Source organism: Hippocampus bargibanti, linkage group LG05, assembly GCF_051943395.1.
Source record: "Hippocampus bargibanti isolate YZ-2025 linkage group LG05, ASM5194339v1, whole genome shotgun sequence".
In the NCBI taxonomy this organism is placed as follows: Eukaryota; Metazoa; Chordata; class Actinopteri; order Syngnathiformes; family Syngnathidae; genus Hippocampus; species Hippocampus bargibanti.
This window is the reverse complement of record NC_142738.1, coordinates 27,667,360-27,681,293: the sequence shown is the minus strand read 5'-3', so window position 1 is coordinate 27,681,293 and position 13,934 is coordinate 27,667,360. Positions and strand designations below refer to the sequence as shown.

Here is a 13,934-nt window from a genome sequence, read left to right as displayed (position 1 = left end):
TTTATGATACAATGCAGTGTATTTCTTTAATTACAATACCTTAGCACATTTATTATGCATAGGATAAGGTAGGTTGTGTGTAGTTTTAAGGCTTATTTAGTTGAAAAGTATATTTTATGAAAACCCGGGAACGGATTATTCCCATTTTAATGGTTTCCTATGGGATTTTTTTTTTTCGAGATACACACTTTTCACCTTACACACTCTGTCTGGGAACCAATTAAGTTCGTAAATTGAGGTCTCACATGTCACATCTCGTCGCCGTCCTGGGTGCACCCCGCCCCTCCCGTCACCTCCTCCGCTGCTCCCTGGAGACGGCCCCTCCCATCATCACTCACCTGGGCTCCCACAGCTGTTTGTCATTTACTGATTGTGCCTTCTGACTATATATGCCGATCGCACATTACCGTCTCCGTCGGAGAATTCCGAAAGCTACCCTCGCGACTACCTTGCCGTCAGGTCTGCGACTAATAATGGTTAGTTGCCGTCACTCACCTTCCCCAGTTTGCTATGTTGCATGCATGTCTCAATAAAGACTTTTGCTCCTGAATATCTGTCTTGCCGTGTACTTCGGATCCAACCTTCCCACCTTCCTTCGTCACTCGAATCCTGCCTTCTAGCCTCGAGTGTCGTGACTGTACAACTATGAGAATTAATCTTGTGCCTCAGTTTGACAATTTTATGACAATATGCTGTGCTCTTTCAAACTTGCATCCCAAGTTGGTTCAATGACTTACCACAACTGACATCGTATGTTCACTGTGGTGTAAAATTGACAAGATCAGTGGCACTGGGTGATGACGGAAGCAGGGGCGCCAAGGACCAGAGAAGACAGTGACTGGGTGAAACAGATTGCATTGAAAGGAAAATAAAAAGTTACCCACGTAATCCCACCCATCCAAAATTTGATTGTCCGGCCCATGAGGTGAAATGTCATGCTTGCGGGCGGAAGGGACATTTTCAGCTCGTGTGCAAGTTCAAATCTACGCATGAAATTACTGGAGATGAAGAAGACGAGGGGAGGAAGCGGTTCTCCTTGGCAGTGTTGTGACAGACCGTGACCCGTGGATGGAGAAGATCGACATGAATTAGCGCAGTGTGATGTTGAAAATCGATACTGGCACCAATGTCACCGTTCTGCCATACGAAGCATTCAAGGGCACGTATCAAAACAATCTCTCTAAACTCAAAAAAGGCAACACAACGACTCCTGGGACCAGAGAAATGGATTGCTGCATGGAACTCGTCCCCAGTTGGGACCATAGCACGGAACACCAGATTTGGAACCTTGCTAATGGGGGCTAGGCTACCTAGGAAGGACATCAAAAAGGGTGAGGCCTAAAAACATGGAAAAGAACCCCATCTTCAGTTTCACCTCAAAAGAGACTTCGTTTTGATTAAAAAAATTGGAAGGGACTCTATTCTTGCCTTTTTGCCTGTAAATTCCCCATGAAACCACTTATTAAAATCTCTGTTTGCATTCAAACCTGTCGCCCATTGCACTTCTTGTCCTGCCCCGCTAAGAGCTAGCAAACTACGGCCCGTTAGGCTTTTTAATTCGGCCCGCCGAATTTGCCCAAATTTGAGTAAAAACAGTGTCTGAAACTCATGACAAAAAGTTAGCGGACAGCAGGGCAGATAACTGAAAAGATGCCTGCCCTATTTTACACAACCTGAAGCACAATGAGAAAACTAACCACATTAAAAAACATTGTCACAAAGTATAAAGTTTTCTTTAAATCAAGAATGCACCGACTACAAATGCTACCTTGGTTAATTTACGGCAAATGTGCATGGCTGTAGATTTTGCTGCAGTAGTCGATTGTCATTGCAGCGCACGATGCAACGTTTGCATTGCTTCCTACGAGCCACTAAGCCCCTTTCATAAATCTCACGTACATTTTACAGTCACGGTTTAATGTAAATTTACGTTTTGTAGCGTTACATATGTTGTTAGCTTCTTTTGAATCTTTCTTCTCGGCTGAGGTTCTGTGCATCTATTTTGGAAAATGACATGCAATTGCACGACTTTATAACGCTTGCGAAAGTCCGGAAGAAAGAAGCAGGAAGGAATGAAAGTAGAAAAAAAAATACATGAGCTGCTGGAAAGGCAGCCACTCTCGCGGCGCCGTCTTGAAGTCAAAAGAACAAAAAAAAAACTACGTAACAAATAATATGACAGCAAAGAGACAATATGACAAAACAAAGACACAGAGAGACATTCATTCTTCAGGACTTGCTGTACCCCCTTTGTGATGACATGAAGCAGTTCCATGAAGCGATATTCCTTGAGACAAATTTATTAACTGATCAGGGATATTTTTCACATTTGAAAGACAGTTAATAAATTGGGTTCTTACTGTGCTATGAGGTTTGTACACACCACATTTAAAGGACAACCGGCACCATTTTTTTTGTTTCCTACTGCCATCAGAAAAAAACGTTTTATAGCATCTAAAATTCCCAAAATAGGCAGGCTGATATTTTTAGTCAAATGAAAAACACCAATAAAAATGACTTCAAAATGAATCCGGAAATGGCCAGTTTCAGAAGGTCCCACCCCCTTGTTCGTGACGTCACGCCAAGATGTCTTGCCTTGCTCGAGAATCAAAACAATAGCTTCAGATTCGGAGAAGATGCTTTCTTGTTACTCATCCAGTTATGAATGTGATTCAAATAGTTCTGAAGAGGAAAGCATAAATGTTTGCAATTGATTCAAGGAGTTCTCCCATGTCAATTCGAGCCGTCAATGACAGCAATATAGCACCCAGAAAATGCTGAAGATGGCGCCCAAGCTCCGTTGGAAATGGGCTGATTTGTCTGCTGGGAATTTGTGTCAACTAGTATCAAATAGTAGTCTTGGTGCAACACACAACAATTCACCATCACATTATGTGTTTTCCTTCTAATTTTGCCATCAACATGGATCAACACGAAGTTTTCAGACCAAACAAAGTACCGAAAAATGCATTGTGTGTCACTTTCTCGGTCAGGGGCGGTCCACACGGGGATCGTCATCAACTCGAAAACAAGACTTCATGAATATTCAGCTCAGTCTTAAAACGTAAACTATAGCTATATGCTGTGGAATCTTTGTAAAATACGCCCAGTCGAAGACACTTGAAGTGATTTTATAAATTATGGACATAACTTCTTCGGAGGCGTCGGTTGTCCTTTAATTTTTTAGGTTTAGTATTTCCAGCCCAAACACTCCCTCCAAATGCTCCTGGCCCGGCCCCTCTGTCAAATTTTAGAACCCATTGCGGCCCGCGAGTCAAAAAGTTTTCCCACCCCTGGTCTAGACTCTAGCTGCTGTAGAATCTACAGTATGACAAAGCATGTGTGAAAAAGCAGTGATCAAGAGCAATATTCTGACAAGAGAGGCGGGTCGTCAGTGTCCTAAATAGGCCACCATGTGATTGCTTAGATCCAGCATCGGTGCATCGCTGGAAGGTGACGCCCAACTCTCAAGCTGATGTTGAAACCCTCAAAGAACAAAGCAAACACATAGCGGCACCCGCTTTAAAATTCAGATGAGATTGGCTGCAGCTCACCTGCAAGCGAACTGCGTATAAACACTCCACACAATCGAGGCATGTGTAATGTGTGAAAGAATGTATTTTTCTTCCTCCAAGCACATTCAACGCTCATGCCTCCAGTACAGCATTTGCCACAGCTATCAGGTAAAAAAAAAATCTGAGATGACAGTTATTAGCTTGGAAGATGCTAAAATAAGATAAGATAACATAACATAAGAAAACCAAATTTCTTCTCAATTTGGAATAATTCCTAATTGACAGCAGTAAAATTATGGCCGAAGTATAAGAACATAAATTATATAAATAATTTCAAATTATAAAATATAAAAATCATCATATTAAAAATGCGTGAGTGAGTGAAAATAATGGATTGCAAAGGGACAGGGTTATGGTAATTCATCCTAATGGGACCTTCAGCGTGTTCGCGATGCATTTGGGAGAATAAAGACTTGAGATGGTCCTTCTTGTTTAGATCGTACAAGTAGGATGTTTATTTGGCGGAGCACAGAGAGCAACCGCTTCTTTCAGCATGGTAACCAGAACTGACTGCATGGTACAAGTCAATGACTTTGATCGCTTTTAAAGGACCGGATGTAGCGTTGTGGCTGGGTTGCCAGATCCGCTCTATATTACAGCATTGCACAAAATGATGATACAAAATAACTTTATTAACACATACCTGTCAACCCGAGGCGGTTGGTAATCTTACAAATAATGGCGCATGCCCTTACAAAATAGTGACTAATCTTACATTTTATATAGCGTACGCAAAATGAAACAAAAATATTTTTTTAATAATGTGAATTTATTGGTATTGAATTAGCCTAATTCATATAGATGATATCGTATTTTCATTTGTATTTATCAGTGGCTTTAAAAGCTATTCCACTTTACGCCGTTAGGTTGGGCCCACGAGCAGATACGTATTGGAATTCATTTGATTCTAACGTAATTCTAATATTAACCGCTAGAGAGAAGCATTGGATCTTCTCATCAAAATGAAGTCGTCGAGAGCCCATTGGTTTGGAAAAGTACAAACATTTCCCGACTGAAAGGGAATTGACAGCACCTTCATTTGGATTACATTTCAATTGAAGATATTAGACTGATCTATGAGGCTATGTTTGGGTCTTGGGGAAATTGGTAATGTTCGTAAAAAGAAGCACGTGATATAGTATATCATAACATATAGATGAAGCTTAAAGGTATGACCATAGTCCACCCATTAAGTAATGTTAAATGTTCTTAAATAATACAATGTGTCTCGTTTCAACATATGCAAACATCGTCTTGAGTCATAATGAAATGAAAGACGCGCGACTCCGTACCAACAATTTGCGTGTTTGAGTCGCCCATCACATGTGCCTCAAGTTTGACCCAATAGGAGAAGAGTGCGACATCCTACGTCAACAATAAGGGGCGGTCAGTATTACACGGACTTGACAGTGTGGTTGTTGGATCGTGGTACAGGATTTAGCTTGAGCGATAGGCTGGAGAGAGACTAGGCTGGAGAGAGACTAGGGGACAGTATTCGTATCTGAACCCGAACAACATCTGGCATCATTTCTTGGGGAGCGCAGAAAATCAACGTGGACTAACGTCAGCGGCAATGCCCCGAGAAGGCGAGGTGTCGTGGACACGTTTGAAGGGAAGACAGTAAAGGGACCGAGCTGCAGGTGGGACGCTTTCGCGGCAGAAGATCTCAAAGTGCAAGTGGGTCATGTAGATTTTAGTCTCTGCCCCGAGTGACGAGTCGCAGCTGTGGAACGGCGGTCGTTGTACACAAGCAGAAGCGAGAAGACTTGTACACGCTACCCCGACTCTACGTCCGTCCGACTGGGCTCCTGGTCCCAGGAAGATCCACAATGTCCAGGAGAAAGCAGAGCAAACCCCGGCAGATAAAGCGTAAGTCAGACACAAGCACTTGTTTTGTTATTTAACGGTCTTTGCTGTGAGTCAAACAGAAGGTCGTCAGTGACGTACCAGAGGGGCCGCTCCATCCTAAAAGTTAATAAGTATAGGACAAGGTCCAACTCGAATGCCTGACTTTTCGTACAGTAGCAGAATTTTATTATACCCTTTTATGAGAGACAATCGCTTGCTTCTTGTGGATTTGAAATCTCACAGAATTTCCCGAGCTACACAGATGACATACCCACTCCTGAAAAAGTTTTTTTTGTGTATGTGTCACACCACGGTATCACCCAACGCCGAAAAAATACAGTACAGTGTTCGCTTCAAAGTACTTGTTTGCATTGGTACCCAAAACTGTAACTTATACTTCCTGTTTAATTTGCTTGTGAAAACGTCAGTGTTACTTGAGAAAGCCGATGTGAACTGAGATAAAACTGCGATGCGATGTGAGCTACGATAAAGACAAAAATGGATCTTTTTTTCCCTCTGAAGTCGCACCAAGGCCTGCTCGGCTTTTGACTTTTCTTTTTTTCCCCAAAGATGGGGCGTCCGATCGACTGATCTTTCCTCCCCGCTGTTACTCACAATTAGACTTTTGTACACATTTGTCCCTTTATGTCAATACTAATATTTTAGGTTCACACTTGCTTCTGGTGCTATGCTGTTCTTATCATTATTAGTTCATTGAAAATGGAACTGTGCATTTTTTCACCCACGAAGTAAATTTGAACATTGAATGCAGCATTGGGCAGTCTTCAGCATTTAAAAACAAACAAACAAAACAAAACAAAACAAACAAAAAGGTCAAAACAAGAACTCAACCCAGTAATGTAAGGCTCCATTTTTCATTTGAACACTATTTAGACATTTTGAACTGCTTGGCATCCCTGAAAAACATGACTTTCAAGAGCCATTCTGACGACTCTGTATATAAATATATATATACACACACACACACATGTGACAGGTGTCACAACAGTGACTGTCTTCATCTCCACGATGCTGCCGTTTTAATAAGACCTGTGGATGTGTCTTTTTATTTCTTTTATTTCTGCAACACAGTATGGCAGAAGGGATGGGTGAAGTCGCATGGGTTTTCGTCTTGTGATTAACATGAATCTCGTCCAGATTTTTCTGGATATGCAAAACATTGTTGATAACAAAACAGAATGAACAACGTGTGATTGTATAGTGCAGGGGTCGGGAACCTATGGCTCGCGAGCCATATATGGCTCTTTTGATGATTGCATATGGCTCGCCGATAAAACTAAATACATATTGTCGTTTTTTTCGCCGTTCATTTCCCGTTGGGGCTGCAGTTGGCGGAAAGCGCAATTTTGATTGGATGACACTGACCTAGAATGGCCGAAAGCGCCATTTTGATTGGATGATAGTGGCCGTCATGTTGAAGGTAAATGCCCCTTTAAATGAGCCCAACTAGTGCACTTCAGCGTGAATGCACCGGAGTTTAGAGGAGAGAAAATGTTCTTATTGTAATTAGCAATGAAACAATACAATCGATGAAACAGTCGAATGTCAGTGACATTTTAACAAGCCCCTTGTTAACGTTAGCGTCAACATACTTCTGCGAGAAGTATATTGCAGATAGCAAGTGTGGAAGCTTATGAGCCGTGTGCAGGCTAGCTAGCAGTAACTTCGCCTCTGGACGGGCAAATAGAATTTCATTCCGATCGTTTGCTTGGATTTTTACCAATCACGGGGAACGGAAAACCCTTCATGTTAACGGTGAGTACTATCACAAAGTTATTTTCAATAATACATTCTGATATTTTGTTGAAAAGTGGCCGCGCGTGCGTGTGTGCATGTGTGTGCGCGCACGCGAGTGTTTGTATGTGCGCGCGCTTGCGTGTGGCTCTCACTCAAAAACATTTCTAAATATCTTACTTTTATGGCTCTCTTAGTCAAAAAGGTTCCCGACCCCTGGTATAGTGGTTATTTACAGAAAAAGAGAATACAACACAGGAGCACTGTTATTTACATGATGTCCATGAACGTATCATACGCCATAGACTTGGCAGAACACGCGGTGTGCTCGCAAGGGTGAAGGGAGACTCGAAATGCATTAGATAACACTAGACAGTACAAAAGGGGAAACAAAATAAGATATTGTCATGAAAATGCGCGTTAATCAGACCATCAGAGAATTGCGACTCACCATGAATCTCGTCCAGATTGTTCTGGAAACTATGGGCGGGACTTGGTCCCACACTGTGCGCCGTTGCGTCACTTCCTTCATAATTTAATAATCTTGTGCACAACTCTAGTTCTTTATATATATATATATATATATATATATATATATATATATATATATATATATATATATATATATATATATATATATATATATATATATATATATATATATATATATATATATATATTTAATGAGTTCAAATCGTGCACCGGACTCCTTTTGTGGAGGGGTGCATGACTTTTCTCTTGGTTTTCTCCCACATTCCAAAAATGTGCATGGCTGATTGAACACTCCAAATTGTCCCAAGGTGTGAGTTTGAGCATGGATGCTTGCTTGTCTCTGTATGCCCTGCAGTTGGCTGACAACTGGTTAAGGGTGTCCACTGCCTGCTGCCTGAAGACAGCTGGGATAGGTTGCAGCACTCTCCATGACCCTCATGTGGATAAAGCGATTCGGAAAATGAATGAATAAATATAGATATAGAGATATAGAACATATAGATATATGTATAGACAGATAGTACATTTTAATAAATATTGAAAAATAAAACGTCGCTTTTCTGATTTTCTACTACATATTTATCAGTAGCAGGTCATTAACTATGAAAGCCTTGATTATCTCACCTTAGATCAATGCTGATGTTTTTATTACATGTTTATTTGGCTTTTACAGTAAAGTACTTATCACTGTAATCTATTCATAGTACTAAGGTTTCAGGTAACATGGTTGGAAATTCGGATAAATGTTAGCTTTCTCTCAGAAATAAATGCTAGCTTTTCAGCTAGTGGTTTCTGGTGATGACGAAGAGGGACACATTTTCTGACTGTATGTAAATAAGTAAAGAAAACATTGAGTGACAAAAAATTAAGAACAACATTGCATGAGGTTGGGTGACACATTCAATCAAAGCTAACTACAACATATCCTAATTTTTTTATAAGCAGTGCATGACGTCTTTGTAAGCTCTCAGTCGTACAGGAGTGGTCCATCGATGAAAAGGTTTCTTCAGCCGTCATCTGTACTTTTTTTTGAAGGTATCGGACGTTTCGCTTCTTATCTAAGATGCTTCTTCAGCGAACTAAAGTCTTACTGGTAGTATCGGCCCAACTATATATCCCTAATGTCCAGACATGGCGGCGCCGGACACTGCTATGATAGGTCCCTACTCTCAGGTTGGGGGGAGCAGAGGACCACTCCCTGCGGCCCCACCGATTGTTCCTACATTCGTGACTAACAACTGGCCTGAGTGCCCCACTCCCTCCGGTATCACCTCATCAGCATTACTAATGTTGCCTAACCTATGTTGCCTAAGCAGGCTGTTGTACGAACGATCCAAATTGAACCTCACCCCACCATATCGGTTTAGTTTTTTAATGAAAAATGCTTCTTTTACTCCTATTTCAAACCATCTTTGTTCTTTCGCTAAGATTTACAATACATTGGGGAGACTAAACAAATTCTCAAAAAAAGACTTTATCAACATCGCAGGGATAATACTAATGGGCCTCAAACTGCAGTACATATGCACCTAAAAGCTAGCAACCACTCATTTGATGACAATGAGGTTAAAATCTTAGCGAACATTTTTTTGTTGTCATTAAATACTTCATGAAAACAGCCAATATCATCAACAGCTCCCTTCTCTTCATAATTAATAATAGTTCTGCAAATGGCGAGCAGGCACAGACGGTGCAGGAAGCGTTGAGATCTGGAAATGTATCCCAGAGAAAGCAACTGCTCAACCACAGTGTGGCTATGTGCATATGCGTGACAACAGGAGACACAGAGTACTGTATGTGTGCATCTCGGGGGTGTCATGGCCATCTTTATCAGTACTTTAGGTCCCTCATGCTTCCCAGTGCAGCAGGCCTGGCTGGAGTCGAGGCCAGTTGGCTCTCAGCCTCGTGACTCTCTTGTGATTTGGCAGACATTTTGATAGGAAAGAGTCAGGAGTGATAAGGACTTTGTTGATCTGGGTTTTGAGGCGGTCCAGCAGAGGTGTGGGCCTGTGCTGTTACAACTACCTAAGCACTATTAAAGCAGTTTAGTTTTTCTACTTTCATTCCTTTGATCACTTTGCTGCTGTGAAATGTAAATTTCTCCACTGTGAGACTAATAAAGGCATATCCAATCCAATCCAATCCAATCATGTCATTTTGAGTGTAATACTTATATAGTCACTGATGTGAGGTAGGTCAGGTACGGTTCTATAGGGTAGCATAACACTAAACATTCTCGTGCTTTCTTGTCCTTCTTCAGAACAATGTCGCGATCCTGCTCTGTTATTTACACTGCAGGGATAATGCTTCAAGATAATGATGATTGGTCTGTTCTTTCGTCATCAACATTGGCAATTCTTTCATGCAAAACATTTGGAAAGCCGTGCTTTTTTATGCTAATTATATTTTTGCCTTGACTTTTCTTGATAAGTGATTAAGAATTTTCATTAAGTCAGTCATTAAGTCAGTGCAACAATGTAATTTACTATTAAGGCGTATTGCTGGAAGGCTTCAAAACACGTGCCAGGTTTTTAATAGGAAAGGATTCATGGAAGCACAAAATGTGGTGGTACCTCTCATATAAAAAATACTGGACGTCAGCGGTTGGGAACCTTTTTGACTAAGCAAGCAAAATAATTAGAATTAAATTCTTGGGGTCAACTGTCCAGAGCAATGGTGAGTGTGGAAAAGAGGTGAAGAAGCGTGTCCAGGCAGGCTGGAGCGGCTGGAGAAAAATGTCAGGTGTGATGTGTGATAGAATGGTTTCAGCTAGGATGAAAGGCAAAGTGTATAAAACAGTGGTGAGACCAGCCATGATGTTTGGACTGGAGACAGTGCCACTGAAGAAAAGACAGGAAGCAGAGCTGGAGGTAGCAGAGCTGAATATGTTGAGGTTTTCTTTGGGAATTACCAGGTTGGATAGGATCAGGAATGAGTACATGAGAGGGACAACTCATATTAGAGGCTTTGCAGAGAAAGTCAGAGAGGCCAGACTGAGATGGTTTGGACAGGTGCAGAGGAGAGAGACCGACTATATTGGGAGAAGGATGCTGAACCTTGAACTGCCAGGCAGGAGACCGAGAAGAAGACCAAAGAGGAGGTTTATGGATGTGGTCAAAGAGGACATGAAGGTAGCTGGTGTGAGAGAAGAGGATGCACAAAACCGGGATAGATGGAGGACATTGATTCGCTGTGGTGACCCCTGAGGAGAAAAGCCGAAAGGAAAAGAAGAAGCAAAATATTTAGAAATGATTTTTAGTGAGAGCCCCAGACACACACACACACACACACACACACACACACACACACACACACACACGCACACGCACACGCACACGCACGCACACACACACACACACACACACACACACACACACACACACACACACACGCACACACACACACACACACACGCACACGCACACACACGCGCACACACACACACATTTATATATATGTATGTGTGATTTCAATAAAATGTCAGAATGTATTATTTAAAATAACTGTGATAATAGTCACCATTAATATGAATAGTTTTCCGTTCCTCATGATTGGTAAAACTCCAGCCAAACTATGGTAATGAAAGTCAACTTGCCGGGTCCATACGTGAAATTACTGCTCGCTAGCCTGCACAATGCTTATTAGCTTGTACGCTTGCTTTCTGCTATCTCTCGCAGAGTTTACTGATGATAAGGTTAGCATGACGCTTGTCAAAGTCCCACTAACATTCGACTGTTTCATCGATGATATTGTTTCATTGCAAATTAGAATCATGGCAGAATATTTTACCTCGACGAAGGCGAATCCTTCCGTCCATTTAACCTGAAGTGTATGATAGTCATCTTCTTTTTTTACTCGTCCGCTTATTCAAAAGGGGGCGTTTACCTGTTTTGGCACCGAAGTCAGCATCATCCAATCAAATTGCGCTTTCAGCCAACCTAAATCAGTATCATCCAATCAAATTACGCTGCAACTGCAACCTAAACAGGAAATGAACAAAAAGCGAAAAAACGAGAATATGTATTCAGTTTTATCTGCGAGCCAGATGCAATCATCAAAAGAGCCATACAGTGAGACCTCAACTTACGAATTTAATTGGTTCCCAGACAGAGTGTGTAAGGCGAAAAGTGTGTATCTAAAAAAAAATTCCCATAGGAAACCATTAAAATGGGAATAATCCTTTCCCGGGTTTCCATAAAATATACTTTTCAACTAAATAAGCGTTAAAACTACACACAACATACCTTATTCTATGTATAATAAATGTGCTATTGTATTGTAATGAAAGAAATACACTGCATTGTATCATAAAGTCACTTTATTTACATTTATGATGGTCATTTATGGCTTGATGGAATGGCGTTGGAGGTCGAAGGTCAAAGGGAATTGCTGTTTGAAAAGAGAGGCGCATTACATGAGGACTGTAATTAAAGAAATAAACTGTGCTGTAAAATAAAGTTTTATTTACCTTTTTGATGGTCGTTGATGGCTTATGGAAGGGGAGTCACCTTCCATAAGGACTGTTGGTAACTTAACCTCTGATGCTGTTCGGTCGTGTGCTTCCGCTGAAGATCACTCCGCCAGCCGTGGTGGGTGTGTATTATGAAAATAGTGCTTATTATAAGGTTTAATTTTCATAAATTTGACGTTTGTAAGACGAAAAGTTTTTAAGATAAGGTGTTTGTAAGTTGAGGTCTCACTGTATATGGCTCGCAAGCCATAGGTTCCTGATTCCTGCTGTGGGTTATGGATGTATGCATCCCAATTTTGACTGAAATTAAGATACTGGCAAACAATGCAACCCAATGCTCTAGGTCAGGGCTCTCACAGAAAACATTTCGAAATATTTTGCTTTTACGACTCTCTTCAAAAAGGTTCCCGGCCCCTGCTCTAGGTATTACACATCCTTAAAGGGGAAGTGGGGAAGTCAAGCCAAATATGTCTTGACAAGAATATTTTCTCTGCACCCCCACAAGTCCATCCATCCATCCATTTTCCGTTCTGCTTATTCCTCATTAGCGTCGCGGGGGATGCTGGAGCCAATCTGGAGCGCTCACTGGCTGGTGTAGTTTTTGTTCCCTAGTTTTGGGACGAATTAATTCATATGAAATTCTGTACTATGTAGTGACTATCAATTTACAATAATGATACGAACCTAAGTCTTGCAATAATGCACAAAAATTTATTCACACCGGACTGTCGGACTTTTTTGGTTACATTCTTCATGGATTGGCTTTCAATTGTGTTATTAGTTGTCATACTGTCGTAATATCTCACAAATGGTACTATTGAAACTATACGATGAGAAGGTTTCTTCAGCCGTCATCTGTACAAAAGTGAAGGTTTCGGACGTTTCGCCTCCTATCCAAGAGGCTTCGTCAGCGAACTAAAGTCTGACTGGTCGTATCGGCCCCATTTATATATCCCTAATGTCCAGACCTGGTGGCGCCGGACACAGCTATGATAGGTCCCTACTCTCAGGTTGGGGGGGGGCGCGGGACCCCCCCCTGTGGCCCCACTGATTGTTCCTACATTCCTGACTAACGATTGGCCTATTACCCCCACTCCCCCCGGTATCACCTCATCAGCATAACGACCCTCATCAGCATAAATGTCAGAAAGAAAGAATAGCGAACGAAACCAATAATTCTCAAGATTCTAAAAGGAGAGGAGTAGCAGTACCGTACATTGCAGGAGTTTCTGAAAAATTACAAAGAGTCCTTTGGCAACATAAAATTCCTACTTATTTCAAACCGATAAACACGTTAAGGCAAAAATTAGTGCATCCAAAAGATAGGCTACCAAATGAAAAACAAAGTAATGTAGTTTATTCCATACATTGTAAGAATGAAAATTGTAAAGAGCAGTACATTGGGGAGACTCAACAAATTCTCAAAAAAAGACTTTATCAACATCGCAGGGATAATACTAGGGGGCCTCAATCGGCAGTACATTTGCACCTAAAAGCTACTAACCACTCATTTGACGACAATGAGGTTAAAATCTTAGCGAAAGAACATAGATGGTTTGAAAGGGGGGTAAAAGAGGCGATTCTTATAAAACAACAAAATCCTTCATTAAACCGGTCTGGTGGTGTGAGGTTCAATTTGGATCGTTCATACAATAGCCTGCTCAGGCAAAACAGGTTAGGCAACTTTCGCAATGCTGATGAGGGTCGTTATGCTGATGAGGTGATACCGGGGGGAGTGGGGGTAATAGGCCAATCGTTAGTCAGGAATGTAGGAACAATCAGTGGGGCCACAG

The 13,934-nt window shown here is 41.4% G+C and overlaps 1 protein-coding gene across 1 annotated transcript in view; it reads left to right on the top strand.

Annotated features, from left to right (window-relative positions):
* The first annotated feature begins 4,982 nt into the window (after window positions 1-4,982).
* The window catches only part of zfpm1 (zinc finger protein, FOG family member 1), a 161,686-nt gene continuing 152,734 nt past the window's right edge, over window positions 4,983-13,934 (top strand). The window contains exon 1 of the mRNA XM_088997553.1: window positions 4,983-5,444. Coding sequence (XP_088853679.1) covers window positions 5,405-5,444 — 40 coding nt within the window. The 5' untranslated portion in view covers window positions 4,983-5,404. The remainder of the gene's footprint in view (window positions 5,445-13,934) is intronic.